The sequence below is a fragment of the Carlito syrichta genome, unplaced genomic scaffold, assembly GCF_000164805.1.
Source record: "Carlito syrichta isolate Samal-C Ts95f unplaced genomic scaffold, Tarsius_syrichta-2.0.1 Scaffold316302, whole genome shotgun sequence".
Lineage (NCBI taxonomy): Eukaryota > Metazoa > Chordata > Mammalia > Primates > Tarsiidae > Carlito > Carlito syrichta.
The window spans coordinates 2,455,930-2,479,391 of NW_007260398.1; the positions used below are offsets into that span (position 1 = coordinate 2,455,930).

At 35.8% G+C, this 23,462-nt stretch overlaps 1 protein-coding gene across 1 annotated transcript in view; it reads right to left on the reverse strand.

Moving 5' to 3' along the window:
• The window catches only part of WASHC4 (WASH complex subunit 4), a 29,722-nt gene extending 6,264 nt beyond the window's left edge, over nt 1-23,458 (reverse strand). The window contains exons 1-15 of the mRNA XM_008074117.2: nt 23,381-23,458; nt 22,438-22,584; nt 22,228-22,307; nt 20,953-21,058; nt 20,303-20,419; nt 18,989-19,157; nt 18,196-18,350; nt 15,979-16,053; nt 15,371-15,475; nt 13,144-13,278; nt 11,437-11,545; nt 6,550-6,616; nt 6,000-6,086; nt 3,385-3,532; nt 430-526 (exon numbers count right to left, since the gene is read on the reverse strand). Coding sequence (XP_008072308.1) covers nt 430-526; nt 3,385-3,532; nt 6,000-6,086; nt 6,550-6,616; nt 11,437-11,545; nt 13,144-13,278; nt 15,371-15,475; nt 15,979-16,053; nt 18,196-18,350; nt 18,989-19,157; nt 20,303-20,419; nt 20,953-21,058; nt 22,228-22,307; nt 22,438-22,584; nt 23,381-23,458 — 1,675 coding nt within the window. The remainder of the gene's footprint in view (nt 1-429; nt 527-3,384; nt 3,533-5,999; nt 6,087-6,549; nt 6,617-11,436; nt 11,546-13,143; nt 13,279-15,370; nt 15,476-15,978; nt 16,054-18,195; nt 18,351-18,988; nt 19,158-20,302; nt 20,420-20,952; nt 21,059-22,227; nt 22,308-22,437; nt 22,585-23,380) is intronic.
• Nucleotides 23,459-23,462: the final 4 nt, after the last annotated feature.

The window sequence follows — 23,462 nt, forward strand, 5'->3', positions numbered from 1 at the left end:
TATATATAAAAGACAAGTCAATTAAGAAGAAAACAAATAAATAGCATGGCCATATAAATCACCTGGAGAAACATAGGTGTAAGGGTAAAGAATAAAAACTTCCACGGCTAAAAAGACAGCCACTGAGGAAGCTCCAGGGAAACTAAACAGAAGAGGCTAAAACTATAAAACTACAACAAAAACAAAGCCTAACTATTAGGTCAAAGGCAAACTAGGTAATGATTAGCAATGCCAAGAGGGCATTAAATGACAGTAAATGACGGGAAACAAATAAGGTCAATTACATCGCCCAGCTAAAGACACAGTAAATGCTGTTCAAGAAAAACAAAGCTATAAAGAACATATGGATCCATTCTCCAGCAAATGTTTCTAAGAATCTATTATAAGGTGAACATAAAATTAATGGAAAAACAGTTTCATTACGCTTACCCATGGCAAAGCCATCATCAGTAAATGCAGCTCCAATTTTATTTTTTTTATTCAATTTCTCCTTGCAACTAATGGAATGCTCTACAAAGTTGAGAGTCTAAAAGATATAACAAGATATTAGAAAAACAATTATGTTAAGAAAATCTTTAGAATTTAGTTCCTAAAATAGATATTTCAAAAATTATAAATAGAATATCTTCTAACTTCCTGGTCTTTTCATCTGAAACATTTGCCTCAAGTTGTCTTTTTGAGTACAAGTGTACCTTAACTCATTCGTAAGTGTATCTTAACTCACTGAGCACAAATGTATCTTAACTCATTGAGTACAAGTGTATCTTAACTCATTCGTAAGATAAGTGTATCTTAACTCATTCGTGACCGCTGACATGAATTTGGCTCATCATAGAAGACTGTCTTTTCAGGCTTATAATCCAAATAAAAACACAAAGTACAGAATGCTAGTCACAGTGGTGTCTGAGGCAAATACTGGGTATGTCTACAACTTTCAGTTGTATTGTTAAAAAGGTGACAATTTAGAAAAGACCATTTCACTTGTGCTTAACGATAGAAGTTTGAGGCAACCAGCTTCAGATTTTTTTTTTCACCTGCTCTCAGTATAAAGAAAGTGAAACATTTGCCTGTCACAAATGTATTAATGGCTCTTTTTTCCAAGTCCTTTAAACATGAGCCCTCTGTCAATCACTGCTTAATCCAAGCACAGTACCTTGTGTGTGGTTCGTTGTGAACTATTATGCACATTTTAGAGATGAGGACACTGAGGTCTGAGAGAATTACATCTTGGGCAAAGTTATATACAACGAACACTGCAGTCAGAAAAGCAGGCCCGCTTGACTTCAAAGCACTCTTAAACACATGCAAGGCAGTCTTTACTCCAACTCACCCAATTCTTTCTAAAATAATTCTTATTGTGTTTTTGGTTAAAAATTATTAGTAGTCCATTGCTAACATGTGGACTCCTCAAAACATTACCTCCCTTGAAAAGTCAGCTCTTCTAAAATACTTTCATATCCTGTATTCCAAGACTTATTGAAGCTTACTATATACCAGGCATTATAAAGTTCTTAAGACAAAAAACAATGACTATCAGCTAGAAGTCACACCCTCGAGCAACTCGCTGGCTATGAGAAATGTTATATCTGCCATTAGTCACATGTCACCATGAAGAACGTGAAATGAAGCTAGGACGCGGAGGAACTGAATTTTTTATTTTATAAAATTTTAATTAATTTAAATGTAAGTAGTCACATGTGGCTACACACGAACGGCACAGCTCAGAGGGATAAAGAAAGAACTACATTAAAAATTATAACATAGTATGGCATCGCCTACACTGGAAACAAAACATCAAGTTTCACTTTTTGGTCTGTGAAACCTATTTGGCAATTAATCTCATATTTGTGAAATCTCTGCCAACGGGTATTTAAATCTTTTTTAGACATTTCATTTTTGTCTTTTTTTCTGGAACGAGAGCATAAGAATAGTATACTATACTTCCTGGTAATGCTCGCAGTATGTATATTGTTTTTTCCAATACTAAGTGAATTCTGACAGCTGCCCCATAAAACAACAGGCTCTTCCTAAGCTCACCAATGGTTTCACTGCTGTTTACTATGGTTTGAGTATATTGCGCCCTTCAAGTTAAAGAAATATGGTAAGAACTCAACCTAAGTTAACTACGGCATTATCAAATAAGAACGCTCACCTTTAGTCTGACACTACCTTAAGATGAAAAGATACCTCTCAAACGACAATGGACATTTTTGCTATATCATAGTTAAAGTGTAATTATGAGAGAGCACTAACGATACAGAAAAGAAGCAAAACCCATACAACAAAGCTGTCTGTAGACCATCAGCTGCTTTCAATAGGCAGTAAAAGCTCACTGTGTAAGAAGATCGATGTCAACAATTAGGCAGCACCAGAAAAAGTTGTCAGTCTTGGTGAAAATTAGATGCGATACAAAGTTACATCTCCTTGGTGATAGACGCCAGAGCTATACACATGCAATTTCACTTTTAAAAATTACAGAGCCTTTAGGGAAAAATAACTCTCATTACTAATATATACCTCTCTAAACTCTTAATTCCATTTTCCCCAAAGGAACAATTATTTTACAATGCAGTTTTTGGTAATTTGAGCTATTTTTAGAAAGCAACTACAGAATTAGAGAACATATTAAACACCATAAAGAAAATGTACTAAAAATTAGTCTACATGTTAGTATTTACTGAATAGAGGTTATTCTCAAACAATATGCTTTAAGAAGTATGTTAGAAAAAAACAAAGTTAGTCTACATAAAGCACTTAGGATGATTATACGATGTAGTTCCACCCAAAGACTCTAATGGCACACCCGTGATGACATACACTCAAGTAATTTAAAAAATTCTAGGATTTCTCTGGTAGTCACTAACAGTAAGAATCTATCTTAATTTTGGGGTGTTTTTGTTTTTTGTTTTTTGAGTTGGAGTCTCACTCTGTCGTCCAGACTGGAGTGCAGTGGCCGCTCCAGGCCCCCGCAGCCTCGACCTGCTGGGCTCCGGCGATCCTTCCGCCTCAGCCTTCCGAGTAGCCGGAATCACAGGCATGTGCTACCACACCCGGCTGATCTTTTGATTTATTGTAGAGATGAGGTCTCGCTGCCCAGGCGGGTCTCGAACCCGCGGGCTCAGGCAATTCACTCACCTCAGCCTCCCAAAGGCGCGGGATTACAGGCTGAGCCACCAAGCCCGGCTATCTTAATTATAAGTAAGTCTCCCTCAGCATAACTAATAAGTAAAAATCTAGGTCATGTTCAGTGAGATCACAGTTAGTTCTATGTACAACCAGAAAGTCAGTAATATAGTCTATATGCATTTCGTGGTACAAAGAAACCATATCCATATTTATTAACACTCTTTTTAAAAAGTCATGTTAGGCTCTGAAAATACTCACCAGAGGGGGGACAATGATATAGAAATTTCGAAGATGTATATTCTTTGGCCTTCGAAATTCTGGAGCAAAAACATCCACAAGCATTTTGAAATATTCTGTGCCTTCGGCAGAATTTCGTGTGTGATCACTGAGGACTGAATCCAAATGCCTAAAAGCAAAATATCATTTACATAGTTCCTTTCTCAAACAAAGATGTGGCCTTTTAAAAACCTCTCTCTCATTACTTTAGATAAGAGCACTCAAAATACAGGAAACATTGCAAGATATTTCTAAGTAAACTTCCTTGGAGTTCAGAATGAATTCATTTTTTTATGGACAGAAACTTACCAATACTAGTTCATTAAGTACCTCAAGTAGAATACAGAGAGCATCTTGGAACTTAAAGTAATAGTTCTGTGCTTCTTCTTCCTACAATGAGGCCTACAGAACCCCATTTCATGAGAAATAAAGTCCTCTTCATCTTAAATCTCTAATGCTTCTCCTACATCTCCTTACCTCAACTTAAACCTGGCATCTTCCAAGATCTTAGCTTCCCTCTCAACATTTAGAAACATTAGCTGCTCTTACTCCTGTATCCTTCATATATAGCCACTATCACATTCAAATGATTCCCACTCTAGCAATGGAATGTATAAATCGTCATCCCATCCAAAGCCCATCTATCCAACTACTGCTTCCTGAAAGCAGGCATCTACGAACCTTTCGACCACTGCCTGACATTTATTCTCTAGGATTGGGATGCCTTCTCCAGCTCTCCTCCATCATCTACATGAATAATCTATTTGTTATCATGATCCCACAACTCTCTGACTTCACCTACCATGAACTTCCTTCACTTAATGTCAACCAACCACTTCCTAGCACAAATCTGGACCTTGCAATTAGCAGTAAACTCTACCTTAGAGCTCTTGAAAGACAGTATCTATTCTTCGACTTTCTCAGGCTGCCTCAAAATATTTGAAAAATAATCACCAATTCTGAAGTGAATCACATCATTTAAGAAATGATAAAGGTTCAATTTTCTTCCTTTGGGATATACACCTCGAACTAGTTTGTTTTCAGGCACACAACTTCAAATGGCTAACTCTGAACATGGCTCCTATAATGTGGCAAAAAACTAAATTATCCCATAGGATATTCCAGAGTAGAACTTCTGTGTTGGGACCTTATTCTCAAAATACGCACACATTTTTCAGTATATTTTCCTTTTTGTTTTATTTATTAAAATTTCAACAAGCCTATCCAAAAATTAAAATATAGTCTAAGGAACACCTATACACCCTTTACACCTGTATACCCTTCAACTAGACTTACCATTTGTTAACATTTTGGCACAATTGTTTTCTCTATTTTTCTGAAATATTTGAAAAATTGCGGACCTCATGTTAGTTATCTCATAAGTGCTTTAGCATGAATCTATTGAGAACTAAGACATTCTCCTACAAAGCTACAATATATTATTATACCCCCAAAATAAAATACATTATCTAATATACATTCCATGTTCAAACCTCCCCAAATGTCATTGTAGCTATTATTTTCCTTATCTAACATATGATTAAGGATCACCCACTACACTTGGTTATCAGATCTCTTCATTCTTGTAATCTAGAACTTTTATACCCATGCCATTTGATATTTTTTTAAAGCATTCAGGCCATGTGCTTCACAGAATACTCCACATTCTGGCTTTCTCAGGTTGTTTCCTCACAATAAATTCAGAGTAAACATTTCTGAAAAGAATACAAACAGGATACTTGCCACGACACTGCATAAGGAGGCCACATAATGTCAATGTACCATTCCTAATGATGCTAAGTTTGATTACTTTGTTAAGGTGAAATACGTCTTTCCATTGTAAAAAGAGCTTTTCCCTTTGTGATGAATAGGCAATTTTCATCACATGATTTTTTTTCTTAATAAATCTTCTATTCTCCATGCCCAGCTAAATTTTTTTTTTATTTATTGTAGAGACAAGGTCTCGCCAAGTTGCCCAGGCTGGTCTTGAACCCACGGGCTCAGGCAATTCACTCGCCTCGGCCTCCCAAAGAAATGGAATTACAGGCTGAGCCACTGAGCCCGGTCCCATTTGCCATATTTTAAGTGTTCTATCACCCACACTGGTAGTAGCTACTGTACTGAACATATTTCATGTGCTCCATATTTCATGAAGGTAAGGACTGGCATTCTAGAACAATGTTAGTAAACAGAAGTATTTTAAAAAGTAAAATGAAACAGGTGAAATGAGTTTCATGCATGAGATATGAGGCTTTCCTTTTCTTATCTCAAATCTCCAAGATTAGTTGTGTACTTCACACTTGAGCACATCTCAGTTTGGACCAGCCACAGTTCAAGTACACGTGGCCAGGGGTTGCCATATTGGACAGTGTATTCTACAAGATCCCTTTTTAGTGAGGTTGGAAAAATCTAGACTACCCTAGTCTAATAAAAAAAAGACCTAGTCTAATAAAAAAAAGTGTATTTCATAAACTGCGATTATAATTTGTATAATAAAAACACAGGCAGATAAATTATATATTACTCTTTAAGTCTTCTCTTTTATATAAACACATTTTCAAAAATCTCCAGATTTAACTACTCTAAAATTAGATTACCTTGCTGCTTTTAATGTTTCTTCTGCAAGACCTTCTTCTTTTACTAGTTCTTCAAAATTTACAATATCTTCAAGGTCAGGCACAAATCTACATAAGAATTTGGGAAGAAATTTATCACAGCAAGTAAAATACAAGCAACTGACATGGATACTAAAGCAGTACTGTCCGATTCTAAAATTTTCAACTATGAATTTGGAAAGAACTTTTCATTTCAACTATTTCATATCACCACTTTATTTCATATCATCACCTTAGTTCCAATTAAATTTTAGATATAACTAATCAAACTTTAATCCTTAAAATTATATAATCTTTACATCCATTCATAAACCATAGCGATAAAATAAATTAATTATAACCTTAAAGGAAATAAATATTTTCAAAAATTTAAGGAGAAAAAAAAATCTAACTAGTAGAATTAAGTTTTCTTCCATATTTTATCTCAAAATATATCAAGAACAAACATCTTCTATGCAATATTAATTATAACATAGGTTTAAATGACATAATTTTTAAGTAAACAAGGCAAAAATGATGTTTGCATCCATACCTAATGGCATTGCTGCTACAATGAAGACCACCAGATCTTATCATTCGTACATAGCCCATAGCATTACCTTAAAAACCACACAAAAAAATCAGATATTTATATAAATAACTCTAAGCTCTAATAATCAGGAATAGTTATATACAGTAGTCAATTACAAGGTTTCCACTCTTAAGTGCCAATATATTCTGATATATTTTACTTTACATACATCTATGTTAAATATTTAAAAGTAAATATAACTCCTTCATTTGATAAATTAATTAAATGCTAACTATATTTAAAAAGTCAAACTTTTAAAATTATAACACCAATAATTTCTTCACTCTCACTGCTAAGAGTCTCACAAACACACATACGGGAAGTGATATCAGGAAATCTTTATCAGCTGCCTCCCAAATTTACATCTCCAGCCTGGATTCTTTCTCTGAACTCAAAGACTTTTTTATCCAATGCCTACACTACATGTCTAAGAAGTAATTTTAAATTTTTTTCTTTTTTTCTGAGTCGGAGTCTCACTCTGTCACCCAGACTGGAGTGCAGTGGCCGCTCCCGGCCACCGCAGCCTCGCCTGCTGGGCTCTGGAGATCCTTCCGCCTCAGACTTCCAAGTAGCTGGAACTACAGGCGCGTGCTACCACGCCCGGCTGATTTCTTATTTACTGTAGAGATGAGGTCTCGCCACGGGCTCAGGCAATCCACTCACCTCAGCCTCCCAAAGGCGCGGGATTACAGGCTGAGCCACCGAGCCCGGCTGAGTGCGGGCCCCCACAAATATGTCCAACTCAAACTCCAGATCTTTGTTCCTAATTCTGCCAATCACAGAAACTGGCAATCTGTCATTCCAGCTGCTCAAGCCAAATACTTTTAAGTCACCTGACTCCTTTCGTTCTCTCATAGTTTATATCCAATTGCTAGGCAAATTATGTTACCTCCACCTTGCAGATGCAGCCAGAATCACTACTTTTGCAGCTACCTCCTATTCCAATCCACCACTGTCTCTTGGCTGGACCACGGCAATATGCAATAGCCTTCTGGTTTCCCTCCTTCTACCTTTGGCATCCTTCCACACCCCCTGTGTTTTATCTACAGAGAAGCTAGTGAGTCTTTAAAACTAAGTTGGAGCATATCATGCCTTTCCTGAAACCTCTACAGCAGTTTTTCTACCTCAGAATAAAACCCAAATCCATTATGTGGTTGACACAGTCCTGCCATGACCTTGCCCCGTGCTGCTCTTCCTGCAGCATGCCTTGTCACTCGGGTCTTGACTAACTCCACTCAAGCCCGGACTGCTCCTCAAAAACACCATGCAGGCTCAGGGCTTTTGCACTTACTGCTGCCTCTGTCTGGTATACTCATTTCCTGGATACACACATGGTTTATTCCCCTATGTCTGGTCCCTGCTCAAATGTCACTTCCTAAATGCTTTCCCTGGACATCACTCCATTAACCTCTCCTTCCCCAGCACCTATGTATCCTTTTTTTTGTGCCTCCCCCCACCAAAGGACAAGATCCATAGGTACAATCTTTGTCTTCCTCACTGCTCCTTTCCTAGAGCCAACACGTCCTGGCATACAGTAGGAATTCAACATATAATTGAGCTTTATTGAAATACTTGGGAGAAAGAACAGCTAAAAAGGTAAAAAGCAATTAATATTTCATAATCACTACAGTAATATGTTTTGTATACATTATCTCATCTGAAGTTTTCATCAACCATTCACAGCACGTATCATTGAATCTATTTAAGACTTCTCCCAATATGAGAGATTGTTAATTTTTTAAATTATACATTGAGAAAAATCAAATGTCTATTTTCATTGTTTTCCTCCAAACTGTCAGACCAAACGAAGTCTGGTCAATCAAAATATGAGAGGCCAGTATAGGGTAGCGGTTAAGAGCAAATGCTGTGAAGCCAGACTACGTGGGTTCAAATCAGGATTCTGCCACTAGTTAGCTTTAAGACCGAGGCCAAATTACATAACCTCTTTTTATCTCAGGCTCCTCATCTATTAAATTAAGCTCCACAGGGGCAGAGACTGTTTACTGTCACATATATCACCGGCACCTAGAAGTATCTGTTGTCCTAAATAAGTACCTGTGGAATGATGAACGGAAATAGTACTCCATAAACTTTAGTGAGTTTCATGAGTTAAAATATATAAAGCACCAAGAACAGCCAGTGTACACAATAAACATTCAATAAATGTTAGCAGTTATTTCAGCAGGCAGACTTTTTTTTTTTTTTTTTTTTTTTGAGTTGGAGTCTCACTCGGTCGCCCAGACTGGAGTGCAGTGGCTGCTCCCGGCCACCGCAGCCTCGACCTGCTGGGCTCCGGCGATCCTTCCGCCTCAGCCTTCCGAGTAGCCGGAATTACAGGCGCGCACTACCACGCCTGCCTGATTTTTTGATTTATTGTAGAGATGAGGTCTTGCTGCCCGGGCGGGTCTCGAACCTGCGGGCTCAGGCAATCCACTCACCTCAGTCTCCCAAAGGCGCGGGATTACAGGCTAAGCCACCGAGCCTGGCTTAGCAGGCAGATTTTAAATAAAAACTACTTTTCATTTTGCTCCCAGAGCTGAGATTTACTCCTTCCTTTTCTCAAGATATTTAACAGACTTCAAAGGACATTGCAGTGTGTTATAAACAAAGGTGAAGACTTTATATTTTCTATGAAGAGAATAGAGAGTAAAATGCTGGATCAAAGTGAAAAGGATAATATTTCCCAATTGTAGATTGCATCCCAGTGGCAATCAAGATGACATCAGATGGCACAACAGAGAACATTTGTTTTGGTGGTTATTCTGATGTCAATGGGGGGCGGGGAATGGCTATGATACTAAAGCCTATTATTTAACGCTTGTGAAATCTTAGGGCAAAATTACACTTTCAAAAAATATGAAGACGTGAAACAAGTAACAGTATAAGAAGCATTCACATGATGCAAAATCTAAGGCATATGAATAAAGTTTAAACAACACTGCTCTAGGAGGACAGCTCTTAATTTGATGTCCAACAACCAGAGCTTTAGGCATGTGGACTCTAGTTCCTTCTATACAGAATTGTACATGCATGTACATATGGGCATTAGTTCTGGGGGAAATCACCCAGAGTTTTCTTCAGAGTCTCAAAAAGAGATAAGAACTACTGCTCCAGAAGTTTATCATCTAATATATCAAATGTCTCCTTGAAGAAACAGTACTTATTTGACAATACCTCATATTAAATGGGCTACAAAAACAAAATTACACATGTAAAATTTTCTAAGTTCTTATACTAAAACATAATAGAAATGTCTAATATGCAAACCAATTAATTGATAAAACTTAAGCCAGCATCTAGTGCCCTCCAAAACGAAATGCTGGAAACATCTTTCTCACTAGTAAATTTAAAGGCCCTTGAAAGCAAAGATGCTTGTATTCCCAAGTAGCAGAAAATTTAGCAAATGTTTGATAGATACAGGAATGAATCTCAGGAGGCATAATTTCCCTAAAATATAGTCTGTAAACCTTTACCACTGCTTAGTGTCAGTTACTATAAAGTGTGAAGATATGAAACACCTCTGGACTCAGAGCTAAACAACCCTGGCTTAAGTCCCAGCAACACCACTTAACTTTTCTCTGAGCTTCTCTATTTTCACTTTTAAAATGATGGATACATGCCTATCTCACAAGGTTACTGTGGAGACATTAATACAGATCACATATGTAAGAAGTTCAAATAAGTATAAAGTTTTGTGGCTGGACATGGTGGCTCATGCCTGTAATTCCAGTACTTTGGGAGGCTGAGGTGGGAAGATCGCTTGAGTCCAAGAGTTCCAGACCAGCCTGGGCAGCATAGTGAGAACTCATCTCTACCCCAAAAAAAAAAATTAGCCCAACATGGTGGCACACCCTGGAGTTCCAGCTACTCAGGAGGCTGAGACTGAAGAGTAATTTGAGCCCAGAAGTTTGAGGCTGTAGTGACCCATGATCAAGCTGCTGCACTTCAGCCCAGGGGACAGAGTGAGACCCTGACTCAAAATACATACTTACATACATACGTATATGAATACATACATAAATACATAAATGACTTTGTTACATTCTGCTTATTTTTAAATACAGTTCTTGCTTTTAAAATATAAGGTAGCATATTTCATCGAAAAAATATTATATATATTTTGAGTTGGAATCTCACTCTCTTGCCTATGCTGAATTGCAAGTGGCATGAGCACGGTTCACCGCAGCCTCAACCTCCTGGACTCGTGATTCTTCTGCCTCAGTCTCCTGAGTAGCTGTGCCTACAGGCATGCGCCACCACAACGAACTGATTTTTTTTATTTTTTAGAGACAAAGACTCACTATGTTCCCCAGACCAGCCTGAAACTCCTGGCCTCAAGTAATCCTCCCACCTCAGCCTCCCAAAGTGCTGGGATATAGGCATGAGCCACCACCACACTTGGCCTTAATTTTTTATCTTTAAATAAACTTACATGTAACTTATTAACTTAAATTATTAACTTTCCATATATTTCATACCTTCACATTTAGGTTGTAACTTGAGGGAACCTCTTCTGGAAGCCCAAAACAGTGCCTTGAAAGACTACGTATTCACTCAATAAGTACTTACCCATTGACTATTAATTATGAATATGATCTTTGAGATTAGTTATTAAATATTTTTTTATTTAATTGAGGATGTTTTACTTATAGTCTACAGTCTATAAATTATTTCCGCAGCAACAGTCTAATCATAGTTGGTAAGAAATTTGGTAAGAAAATTGCCCTCGTGGAATAAAGCTGAGCTGCAGCATTCACATATTAAGTTGTTTATTATTAAAAGATATTTAATATGAGATAGATTCTTAGGAATTGCACTTTATTTCCCAACACTGTTATAACAACTTACCAATTTGGCTGATGAGTTGCCTGAACTGATCAAGGTAGCTCTGTCCCTCTGGTGTTATTCCAAGTTTTCTGATGCCTCGATTGAATTTTTCTGCTCTATCAAAAGGATACTAGAGAGATAATTTTAGGACTGCCTTTAATAAAGACCCTAAAGCATAGAATTCCTACAAAATCAGCAATGCTAATACTACCCTACCCTCCTTTCTAATGCTGTTTTTCACTGTGCTTAAAAAAAAATCACTCAAGTCCAACGACAAAAAAATCTGTAGAAACAAAAACTACTAATGTCGAAGGTCAACTTTTAAATTAAATGTTTTTTCTTTTTGACATTAACTAAAGGGAATGATGATAATGCCACAAAAGCTAAGCCCCTTACCACCATTATTAGTCTCCTAACACCCAACTACTCTATAGATAGAAAATAGAAACCAGTTCCTCCCAGAAACATGTGTCCAAGTTTCTGTGGACTGAGTAGGCCTTAGGGGCTACTCAGTCCTTTCCAGTGAACAGACATCAGTTGGGTTAAAATTTCTAATTGTTATCACCATTAAAAAAAGACTTTTTCAAGTCTTGGTTTACGAAGATGCTGAGGAAATAATTCATTTTATCATAATAACAAAAGGAAGCAATTATTACACAACAGCATGGTTACAGTTATCTCCAAATATTCATAATTTTGGTTCCAATAAAAATGAGGCAGTTATATAATTCTCTACTGATACATGTAATCTGTAATTTTATGAGATGACACTACTAGCTTACTTTATTACTCTAAATATTTTGCTGCTCTGACGTTGAAGAGAACTACCAACTATTGAAAAGGGCTGGAACTAGATGAATCTTAAGTAATATTATTAAAATAGTTTCGTATGTGACAAATCAAATATAGAACCCATCTTAGCCTGTTGGGTCTCTATCCACATGGTGACACACCTCTACTGTCGTCACTTAACAGTTTAACCGGCTTTTTACTTTGCTACGTGAAAACTTGGCCTGGAGAGTGAAGGGAAAGCAGCATTCTTATAGGTTATTGGTAGGAATATTAATTGTGCAGTATACTTGGAGCACTCGGCGATATGTACCAGAATTTTAAAAGTTCATATACTTTGTCCTAGAAGTTTCTCTTCAAGGAACCCTTCTTTCAGAAGTAGTTTATAATTACACAGAAAAGGATGTTACTATCAACTCTTAGGAAGAAGGTGGTACATCTTTATGTACCGACATGTAATAAGCATACTGCAAAATCATATTTTTTGCTATAAAAAAGCAATGTATATTTATGTACAAATATATATGTTTCCCACACAGGTAACTGAAAGGCATCAAACTACATTGCTGAACAATAACTGTCTCCAGACAATAGAACTGAGAGGAAAGAAAAATGAGGGAGGATCTTTAGTTTATGCACTCTACACTGTTTAAATGTTTCAAAGTGAGCATGTACTGCTTCTCAATTATTTTAAAATAGAAGTAACACATGGTTAGACTGATCGTTTTATTTTTCCTTATGTGTAAGCCTACAGAGAATGCAAAGGGTAGGACATTGTAAGGGAAAATATAAGGAACGTGGAGGCAAAATCTAGGAGATGTGAAAAAACAATAAAGAAAACTAAAACCCCAGCAGAGATCTAAATAGCAAATTTTAGCTACACATTTGCTATATACTCAACAGCTAAGTCAAACTACCTTAAAAGAATATGCAGCATACCTTGTGATCATTTTGGTCCTTGATTTCTCTGAAAAATCGAATGTCTTTAATCAATCTGGATTTGATATGTTCATCATACATAAACTGGCTAAATATGTAGAACTTCTTTTTCAAAAACTGGTAGGTGAAATTAACCTATAAAATTAAAATTCAAAAAATTTTAAAGAGTTAATATAATTATTAAGTCAATGTTCTGAGTAACAATTATCTAAAAGTACTATTTTAAAAATCTAATTCATGTTGGACCTGACATTATTTAAATTTTTTTTACTGTCCAAGTTTAGAGCACTTTCTGTAAGCTCCTCATATATTTTTACTTAAAAGAGGGGGGGGAAAGAAAAAATAGAACATATTATCATGTTAGGACTAAGAACTGTGGTAAAAATCTCAAAAACAGACTCAAAACCCTAGTTTTAAACCCATAAACCACAGTCACAAGTTTCTATGTTCCTCCGTCAATAAGATTACATATAACTAGCCAGACCCAATCTGTAATCCCAGCACTTTGGGAGGCCAAGGCAGGAAGATTGTTGGAGCCTCGAAGTACAAGACTAGCCTGGGCAACACAGAAAGACCTCATCTCTACAAAAAAATTAAAAAATTATCTGGGCGTGGTAGTGCACGCCTGTAGTTCCAGCTACTCTGGAGGCTAAGGCAGAGGGTTCATCTGAGCCCAGGAGGTTGAGGCTGTTGTGAGCCATGATTATGCCACTGCACTCCAGCCTGGGTGACAGAGTGAGACCCTGACTCAAAACAAAACAAAAAGATTATGTATCACTAACCTACATGTTTAGAATGATATTAAAGAAACACAGAGCTTTTTAAACTTTCCTGAAGGAAGATGCTAAACATTCAACTGTTTGTCCATAAATATTTTTGAACACCTTTTCTGTACAAGGCAATACACAGAAGGCCAATGCAGAGGAAATAAATTTTGACAAACGTATGCCCTTTTTACTCAGTCTTCACTTACCCAGCTATAGAAATGGGTGCTTTCTCAGAACGTATCTCACGGCTTAAACAATTGTACCTGCCTTGCTTTTTCTATTTTTTTGGCTTTTTTCTTTATCTCTTTTGCAGTCTTTTCTTTATCCTTCCCACTCTTACTGGCGGGTAACTCTGCCACTCGCTGACTCTCGTCCTCCTATGCGCACTTCACCATCAACAGACATTAGTAACCTACATTCATTAGTGTCTATATCCCTGTAATGATCACGAGAATAGGGAATGTCTGTTTTTCTCATGCTAATGCCCCCAGCACAGTACCTGAGAAAGTATCCATTACATGAAAATTTGATAGAGGTCAAGAAAGAGTTTATCTTCAAAAGTTCAGGTTATTTATCCTCAAAGGTTCAGACGTTATCCCTACATGGATGACTCATTTTAAATTTAAAATCCTATCTATGTCTGATTTCTATATTGGTAACCACTAAAATGAAGCTCCAATCACATCACTCATCAGGTAAAAAACTTCAATACTTTTCCCCAATGTATACTAAAATGATGGCAACTTAATTTTCTACTCTTCCCCCATTCCTCACTCCAATCTATTTAACAATATTGTAGTGTTTAAGCATTCACTTTCTTCTCCCCTTAAACAGAAATTAACTACGCCCTGAAAACCAGGTAAATTAAAAGACTTCTCTTTTTCTAGAGATAAAAATAGCCTGTGTGTTCAAATAGTTCCCCCAAGTGACTAAACGTCCACTTCTAAGAAAATGCAAAAGATGTGCAGTAAGTTCCTATTTAAATGGACATCAAATAATTAGTAGCTCCTCCCAAAAAAGAGCATAAAAAATAGTAAATAAATATCAATGATGTCCTTTCAAAAGTAATTTACAAAGTGCGCCAGAGAATCAACACACACACACACACACACACACACACACACACACACACACACCCTCCCACGCCAACATCCTCAAATCTCTTATGCTTTTTGTAATGATGGTTCTGAGCTGGTAAGATATCCTAAAAAGTGGCTTTTATATCACTTTTTATTTTAAAAATTATCCCATCATATTCAAGATAATTTAGTGCCCATCATATTCAAGATAATTTAGTGCCAGATATTTTTAATTATACCAATCAGATAAAATGAAAATTAAGGTAGAATATAAACTGGTAGTATATGTTTACCAGAACACTCTATGAAAAAACAATCTCCCAAACTATGAAATTAAACAGGAGTTTATTACCCACCCAACCCCCAAGGAAAGGTTCTTACTGTTGTATTCATGATTCCTGTGCCATGTGTTCGAATTGAATTAGCAATATGCCGAATATTAATAGTATTCAAGTGCTTGTTATTGCTTGTTCGCTCAATAAAAATCTGAAATGAAACAAATTTATACTCAATAACAACACAATCTATAACAAACACTGATCAGTTATCCAAAGAAAATTTTAGAATTTATTTCATTAAAGCGAATTTCATAGACACGCTATTCAAGAAGACAGTACAGGTTGAGCATCTCAAATCTAAAAATCTGAAATTCAAAATCTAACGAGTATTTCCTCTGAGCATGATGTCAGTTTTAGACTTTGGAGCTCTTCAGATTTTGTATTTTCAGATTAGGGATGCTGAACTGGTAAGTATAATGCAAATATTCTAAAATCCGCCCCCCCCCAAAAAAAAAAAAATCTGAAACACTTCCAGTTCCAAGCATTTCAGATAAAAGACACTCAACCTATACAATCAAAGCAAAGGGAAAAGTATCTTTCTTGTTTTTTTTTTCTTTTACTAATTTTCACCCTTTAGAATCAATTCCAGCTCCCTCAGCTTTCCCACTATATATCCACCCAAGTTAGAAAACATTTCTAAAACCCACTCACCTGATTGTTGAGATTATAGAGGTATCGAGACACAAATATATGAATGTTTCTCATAATTTCCAAAACATCAAGGCCCTACAATATAATCCATAAAGGAGTTCTATTACTATTAATTTAAAGACTCAGTTAAATTTATATCCATGTAGTGATTTACTGATTATACTAAGTTTTCTAATATTTTAAAGTTATTTTAAGGAACTATATAAAAGGTATGATCAAAGGTTAAAAGACATGTGCAATCAGGACTATCTTCTTGGGGAAACCTGGAAACTTACTATATTATCCTTTTGTGTAGACAGGAACAGTTAAGTTTAACTATTCAAAGATTCATGACCCACAATCATTTCCCTACCATCCTTGAGAATATTATGTCTTCCAAGGATCCTTTCTACATTTTTTTACAAAGTAAACTAATGACCAGATTCTAAAAGGTAGTCAAGATATGTTGTGACATTTACAAAACATGTACTATTTTTTCAGGTATTTGCAGGGCTCTTTACATACAATTCTAACCCAGGCTCGGTGGTTCAGCCTGTAATCCCGCGCCTTGGGAGGCTGAGGTGAGTGGATTGCCTGAGCCTGCGGGTTTGAAACCCGCCTGGGCAACTTGGCGAGACCTCATCTCCACAATAAATCAAAAATTAGCCGGATGTGGTAGCGCGCGCCTGTAATTCCAGTTACTTGGAAGGCTGAGGTGGAAGGATCGCCGGAGCCCAGCAGGTTGAGGCTGCGGTGGCCGGGAGCGGCCCATGCATTCCAGTCTGGGCGACAGAGTGAGACTCCAACTCAAAAAAAAAAAAAAAAACCAACAACAACAACAAAAAATACATACAATTCTAAAAAAAAAAGAGGTATTAGTCTGCAAAATTCCACAGGTGAAGAAAATAAAGCTAACAGAGTTTTTTCTGAGGTCAAATGGCTAGGAAGAAGCAGAACCCTGGGGTTTAAGAAAGTCTAATTCCAAATTGTATGCTTTTTTTGATCACACCAGACCACTTGTAATACAAAACTTATCTATTAAAATAATTTTAAGAAATGAATTAGGGCCCAAAGCAGCACCAGAATACCTCTTTGATTATGCTTTTATTATAGCCTTTATCATGTTTTAATCTAAATATTTGCTTACACATTTTCTCCCACTAGACTGCAAGTATATGAGCTGGGTCTGCTTCTATTTATTTTTGTATCTGTAAACATAGTCCAGTGCCTGGCATGTTCTCAATAAATATTAGATGTATAAATAAACGCATGAAAAGATATACAAAGTGATCCCAGAAATAATCCTTACATGCAGCAGGATAAAGGAAAAATTATAATTCAAAAATTCTAGAACTGAAAAAATGTTTTTTGATAAATATTATCTGGATTATCTTCGAAAGAATTCACACAAATTAACTGATAACATAAACTGCTACACTCATGAGATACTGCCATATTGTAAACTAGCTAATTGAATTAGCAAAGCTAACGTTTTCTTGTACTCCTCCCTTTTAGAACAAATACATTTGGGCCAAGCATGGTGACTCATGCCTGCAAACCCAGCACTTTGGTACGCCAAGGACAGAGGATCACATGAGACCAGGAGAGAGAGACCAGCCTGGGCAGCAGAGCGAAACCCCTATCTCTACAAAAAATAAAAATAAATAAAAAGCAGCCAGGCATGGTGGCATGCACCTGCAGTCCCAGCTATTCAGGAGGCTGAGGCAGGAAGAGTGCTTGAGCCCAGAAATTCAAGGCGGCAGCGAGTCATGATTGTTCCACAGCTCTCCGGCCTGGGCCACAGAGGCAGACCATGTTGAAAGGAAAAAGAAAAAAAGAACAAATATATTTATAATCATATAAATCTCATCATTTTCCTAAGAGATTAAATTGTATTACAGTGCCCAAGCTTGAAATCCTCACCTGTGACCTTCTTACAATTCTGCAGAAGTCACTTCATTATCCTGTTTCTGAAAAGCTGTATATAAACCCACATGTATGTATTTCAAATTTTCAACAGAAGGCTGAGTATAAGCAAGAACCTGTGGTAAATTCTTTCACAAAGTAAGTTAGTAGAATCTAATTTTTTATTCTTGTGAAGTATGAGATTTTATATAGCAGACAGCTTCTTAAAAAATATATTCTAAATGAAGTGAAAAGAAAAAAGGTTTCCTAAAAAAATACAATTATGCTACAGACTATATATAGCTTTTTAAATTGGAAACATTTATACTATACCTGTTCCAAAGTCTGACTAGGAAGATGTGCCTCTGTCATAGCCAGTCCGTAACGCTGAGTAGCTAAATTTCTCATTTCACTGTAAGTAGCCCAGTCATGAAGAGCTACCGTTGTTAAATTGTAGAAAGTCTTGTCTAGGTAGTGAGTTACATAAGCTACAAAAAAAAAAAAAAATCCAAAAAATTTATGATTCATGAAACAGTAGAAAAAAGAATTTGTCTTTGAATATCAAATGTTTTCCTTTAAAATAAGGTGCCAAGAAATAAAAACGAGGAAACAAAAAAACTAAAGAATAAACAAATACAAAAAAGATATACTTTAAAGGTTTGTTTTACTAGTTTTTTTTTTTTTTTTTTTTTTGAGTTGGAGTCTCACTCAGTCACCCAGACTGGCATGCAGTGGCACACTCCTGGTCGCCGTAGCCTAGACCTGCTGGGCTCCGGTGATCCTTCCGCCTCAGCCTTCCAAGTAGCTGAAACTACAGGCGCGCGCTACCACGCCTGGCTAATTTTTGATTTATTGTAGAGATGAGGTCTCACCAAGTTGCCCAGGTGGGTCTCGAACCCGCAGACTCAGGCAATCCACTCACCTCAGCCTCCCAAGGCACGGGCGGGATTACAGGCTGAGCCACCGAGCCCAGCTTAGTTTTTTTTTTTAAGCAGGATTTATTGAGGGGACAGAAAAGCTCCCACAGTGGGAGGGGACCCGAAGGGGTGCCCTGTTTTGCTAGTTTTTTAAAAGTTAGAGTAAAAAATATAGAATATGACTCTAAAAAGGAAAGCAGAACACTCACCTCGAATGTCAATGAAACGATTGAAAAATCGAATTGGATTCAGAGAGAAAAAAAGGGCCAGGTCTTTCATGCCAACTTTGAAAGGGTTTCGGTCATCCAGCTTTAAATGAGTATGCACAGAAAGTCGCAGATCTTTCTCTATTTCTTTGCACAACTTATCCAGCAAATGCTATTCACAAAAGATTTGATACTTTAATTTTTCAAAACATTCTGACTATATTGTTTCCCTACATATCACTTTGATCTTTAGCATTTTATCATCAGTGTACTGATTTTTAAAAAATGGTCACACTGATTTTGTTACTCTGTGATAAAATCTTATTTTTTAATAGGGAAAGTGAAGATTATATTGCTCTCCATTTTAAAACCAATATATTTTTTCAGTCAGGGGCAGTTATATAAATTTTAAGTCTTGATTTTCATTAATGCTATAAGTTTTATACCCATGAAAAGAAAATCTAAAACTAATGACTGATGGCTTCATTATACAAAACATGAATATGCAACTTAAAGCATAAAATTTATGGAAACCAGCAAGAAAGGCGCCAAAGTCATGAGAACATGCAAAAGGGAAAGAAAAAAAATTCCTTGTAATACTTATTAACAAATCACAAAATTCACTGTACTAAAAGTAATAAAATTAATCATCTATTCTGGTCTACATGGAGTTCTATATTATTGGCCAGACATGTATCTTATTTTCCAAACAAGCATATTTAACACAAGAAATTATAAAAATTTTTCATAATTTCCTCAAAGTAGGTTTATATTGTGAAGTTTACTCATTTTTAATTCCTCCCTACAAATAAAAACACTAAATGGAAATCCCATTTTAAAGATATCAGTGTTTATAATGCATACTTCAATTAAAACAGAGGGGGCATACATACTGAATTCAAATTATTTATGTTACACAAGTAAGTCTTTTAAATATATAATTTCCTCCTCTTAGGAGCTCTCCAAATAAAATTCAATAAAGTAATAGTTAAGTTGCCTTAACTGTACCATTAGCAGAACTCAACATTCAAACCAATTTCACATTTGCCTTCTTCTAGTAAACAAATTTAAATAAAAATAAACTACTTACTAAAGTAAATTCAAAATTTTCGAATTCCTAGTCTTCGTTTTAAATAAAATTAGGAATTATAGACCAAGTAGCATAACAGTGATATTATAACTAAAAATAGTTCCTTTGTTCTATTTATTCATAAATAATTTTAACTCAGTGAAAGTCTGCTTCAATCTAAAACTTTCTTCCAAACACTGCATCCCAAAAACATGTTTTAATCTTTTTTATCTCAAATATGATGTTACCTCATTTAAAATTTCCATAATTTCCTTGTCATAGCAATCCAGAAGTATCTCATAGGACTCTAAATGCCTTGCATGCATCATAGCAGGTACACAGTCGCGTAAAGCACTGAACATGTACTAAGAAGAAAATTAAAATGTATATAAATTTAGAAAAGCTGTATCTTCAATCTAAACAATATTATAAAAGTTAATTATCTATCTAAAAAGACAAAACCTCGATCTAAAGGAAAAATGATTTTCCACATGACCATCCTACTTTCCTAAATAAAAAGAGCCTAAAGCATACACTTAAATATACAAAAAACTCACATTCACTAACCCTTTTCTATCTTGTGCATTCAAACACACTTACTTCCATAAAAAGAAAGAAAGCTTTGAATAATGTAAACTTTGCTGATGAGTAAATGTCAGATTATGACAAAGTAAAATGAAGTGAAATGAGAATGATGAGGAACATGAGTATCAGCTTCATTAGGAGAAACATAAGATTTAGCTGCGGACTATCAATGCTTACTGGATATGCATAGCATTTTACAAAACAGCATTAGTAGTCAATTTAAAAATTGTTAAATCAAATGATCTATCCTAAAATGATTTATACAGTGACTAGAAAAATGATGGGCTTAATTTTTGTATTATTCTTTACTTACATGTAATCTGGCTGCATCAACAGCATTTTCATATACATCATCTAAATAAATTGGGAAGACAGCTCGATGCCAGTATAAAAAACAACAGTCACACTGTGTTTGGACTCTACAATGTAAAGCAGTAATTAGCGACACCAAAACTAAAGAATCCCAAAACAATATTAAAGGAATGACATCTACTACAAGACTAAGAGTTCTGTCTTACCCATTTTGCATTCCCTACATCACTTAACCCAACATTAGGACAGAAAAGTCACAAAATAAATATTATTCAAATTGAATAAAGGTAACAAAACACTCCCAATACCTGACACTGTCAGAACTCTGCACAAATGCTTTTACTTTAAAGCATACTCAAAAAACAATATTTAAAATGCTTTTAAATAGATGAGTTTAAAATAAATTTATTTGATATCATTTACTATCACTAGACTTATAAGACTTGTATCACATGCATTTTACCTGTTTCCAAGTAGGGAACCAAAACCTTTTTAAAAACTGTGAACAAAACAAAAAAGCAAACAAAAAAACCCTAGTCACACTTAACATGTCTATAATCTTTGCCAAGTGACTATTTTACATATGGGCAACAAAATGATGATTAAACATCTTACAATGAAGAAGTTTCACTGTTTTCTTCCAAGAATGGAAAGTTAAATGCCACTAACTACAAAAATGTCAGCATCTCAAAACAACAAAAAAGCATTAAGTTATAAATGAGCATTAAACGGAAATTGTGCTGTTAACATCAATTCAGCTGAGAATCAAAATTCAGAAGACCTATCTTCCCTTCAAAAAACCTACTGCTTATTCAATAAGAAAAACAATAAAGTCACAAGTAGCTACAAAAATAAGCCTTCCAAAAACCAATTCAACTTAGTGACTGGCTATGGACAATGTAATTCAAGTTTTTATCTCATAATATTACACCACACGACGTGTTATGGATCTCTAAGTCTCTCATAAACAGATGAAGCCTTGTTACAGCAGCAGTTTAAGTTCAATAGAGATACCTAACATAATCACAATATGCATCGGAGTCTGCCAAATGCTCTAAGGTTACAATGCTTTTCTCATGTGAGCTCTTTCAGAAGCTACACACTTCCTGTAAATTAATTATTATCCCTAGTCACAATCTCATTTTGGTCATGTTAAAGAAGTTATAGAAAGAAACTGTTCTGGATTTCATTTCTTCTCTTGCTATGCTAAAAAGAAAATCAGTGTTTGTATTAACTGTGCCTTTAGAGTATCACTGCATATCTCCATCCTTCTTACCGTTCTCTAAGTTCACTGATAAGATCCAGTTTTTTCATGACTACTTGAAGTGGAAAGAGTTCTTCATCTTTAAATGTTTTCTATCAGGGAGGAGAAAACAAGGCAGAGAAGTTGCAATCTAAGTAAAGACAGGTTTCTTGGGTCAATAGCAAAGGAACTATGAAATCTCGTACCTCATTTTTATTCCATAAATAACAGCAATTCACTTACCAGTTGTGTGCCAACACTTAGTGCTAAAGAAACAATAAGTCGTCGTTGCTTAGTGCTTGGTCCATTTAGAGTGTTTTCAGCCAAAACTAGGGCAGAGAGCACATCAAGACGCTGTTCGCTATATTTTTTGTCAGAAATTACTCTTTTCTTAAAAGAAAAAACAGAAAAGTATTAGTTTTGCTTCTGAGACAATTACAGAAGACTTACGAGAAAAACTTCTTGATTACCATTTCCATGATTCAATTGAAGAGAGCATACACAAGTACTTTCCCTGTTGAACTTCTGATTTTTTTTTTTTTTTAAGAGACCAGCAGAGTCTCACTCTGTATCACCCAGGCTGGAGTGCAGTAGCACAATCACAGCTCGCTTAACCTCAAACTTCTGGGCTCAAGCAATCCTCCTGTCTCAGCACACCACCATGCCTGGCTAATTTTTAAAATTTTTTATAGAGATGGGGGTCTCACTACGTTGCTCAGGCTGACCTTAAACTCCTGGCTTCAAGTGATGCTCCCACCCTGGCCTTCCAAAGTGTTGTGATTACAGGCATAAGCCACCATGCCAGCCTGGATAATGTTTTATACTTCATTCTCTAACATTATGTCTTAGCACTGTCGGGAACAACAAATGTATTAAGCATACTTTAAAATTTCCATATTAATTTAACAACATATCATTTCCAAAAAAAGTGATGTATCAATTTCAACAGCACAAACAATGTAATTTTTAAAAGAGATGTATTAATGTATTATATGCTACAATTTCAAAGTAAAGATAACTGATAACAATAAATTAAAAACCATAAATATCATGGAGAGAAATGACCAAGAATATTATGTTTGAAGGAATGGCGTAAACAGGCTAAACTAGAAAACACATCTAAAACAACATAAGAACAAACAAAAAAGCCAGCATAATTATGCAGAATACATAATAATTCATATACCTTGGCCACAGAAATAGAATTAAGAGCCTGATGTTGAAGGTGCTGTGTTATATGTGAAACTGAATCAGCCACAACCATGCTT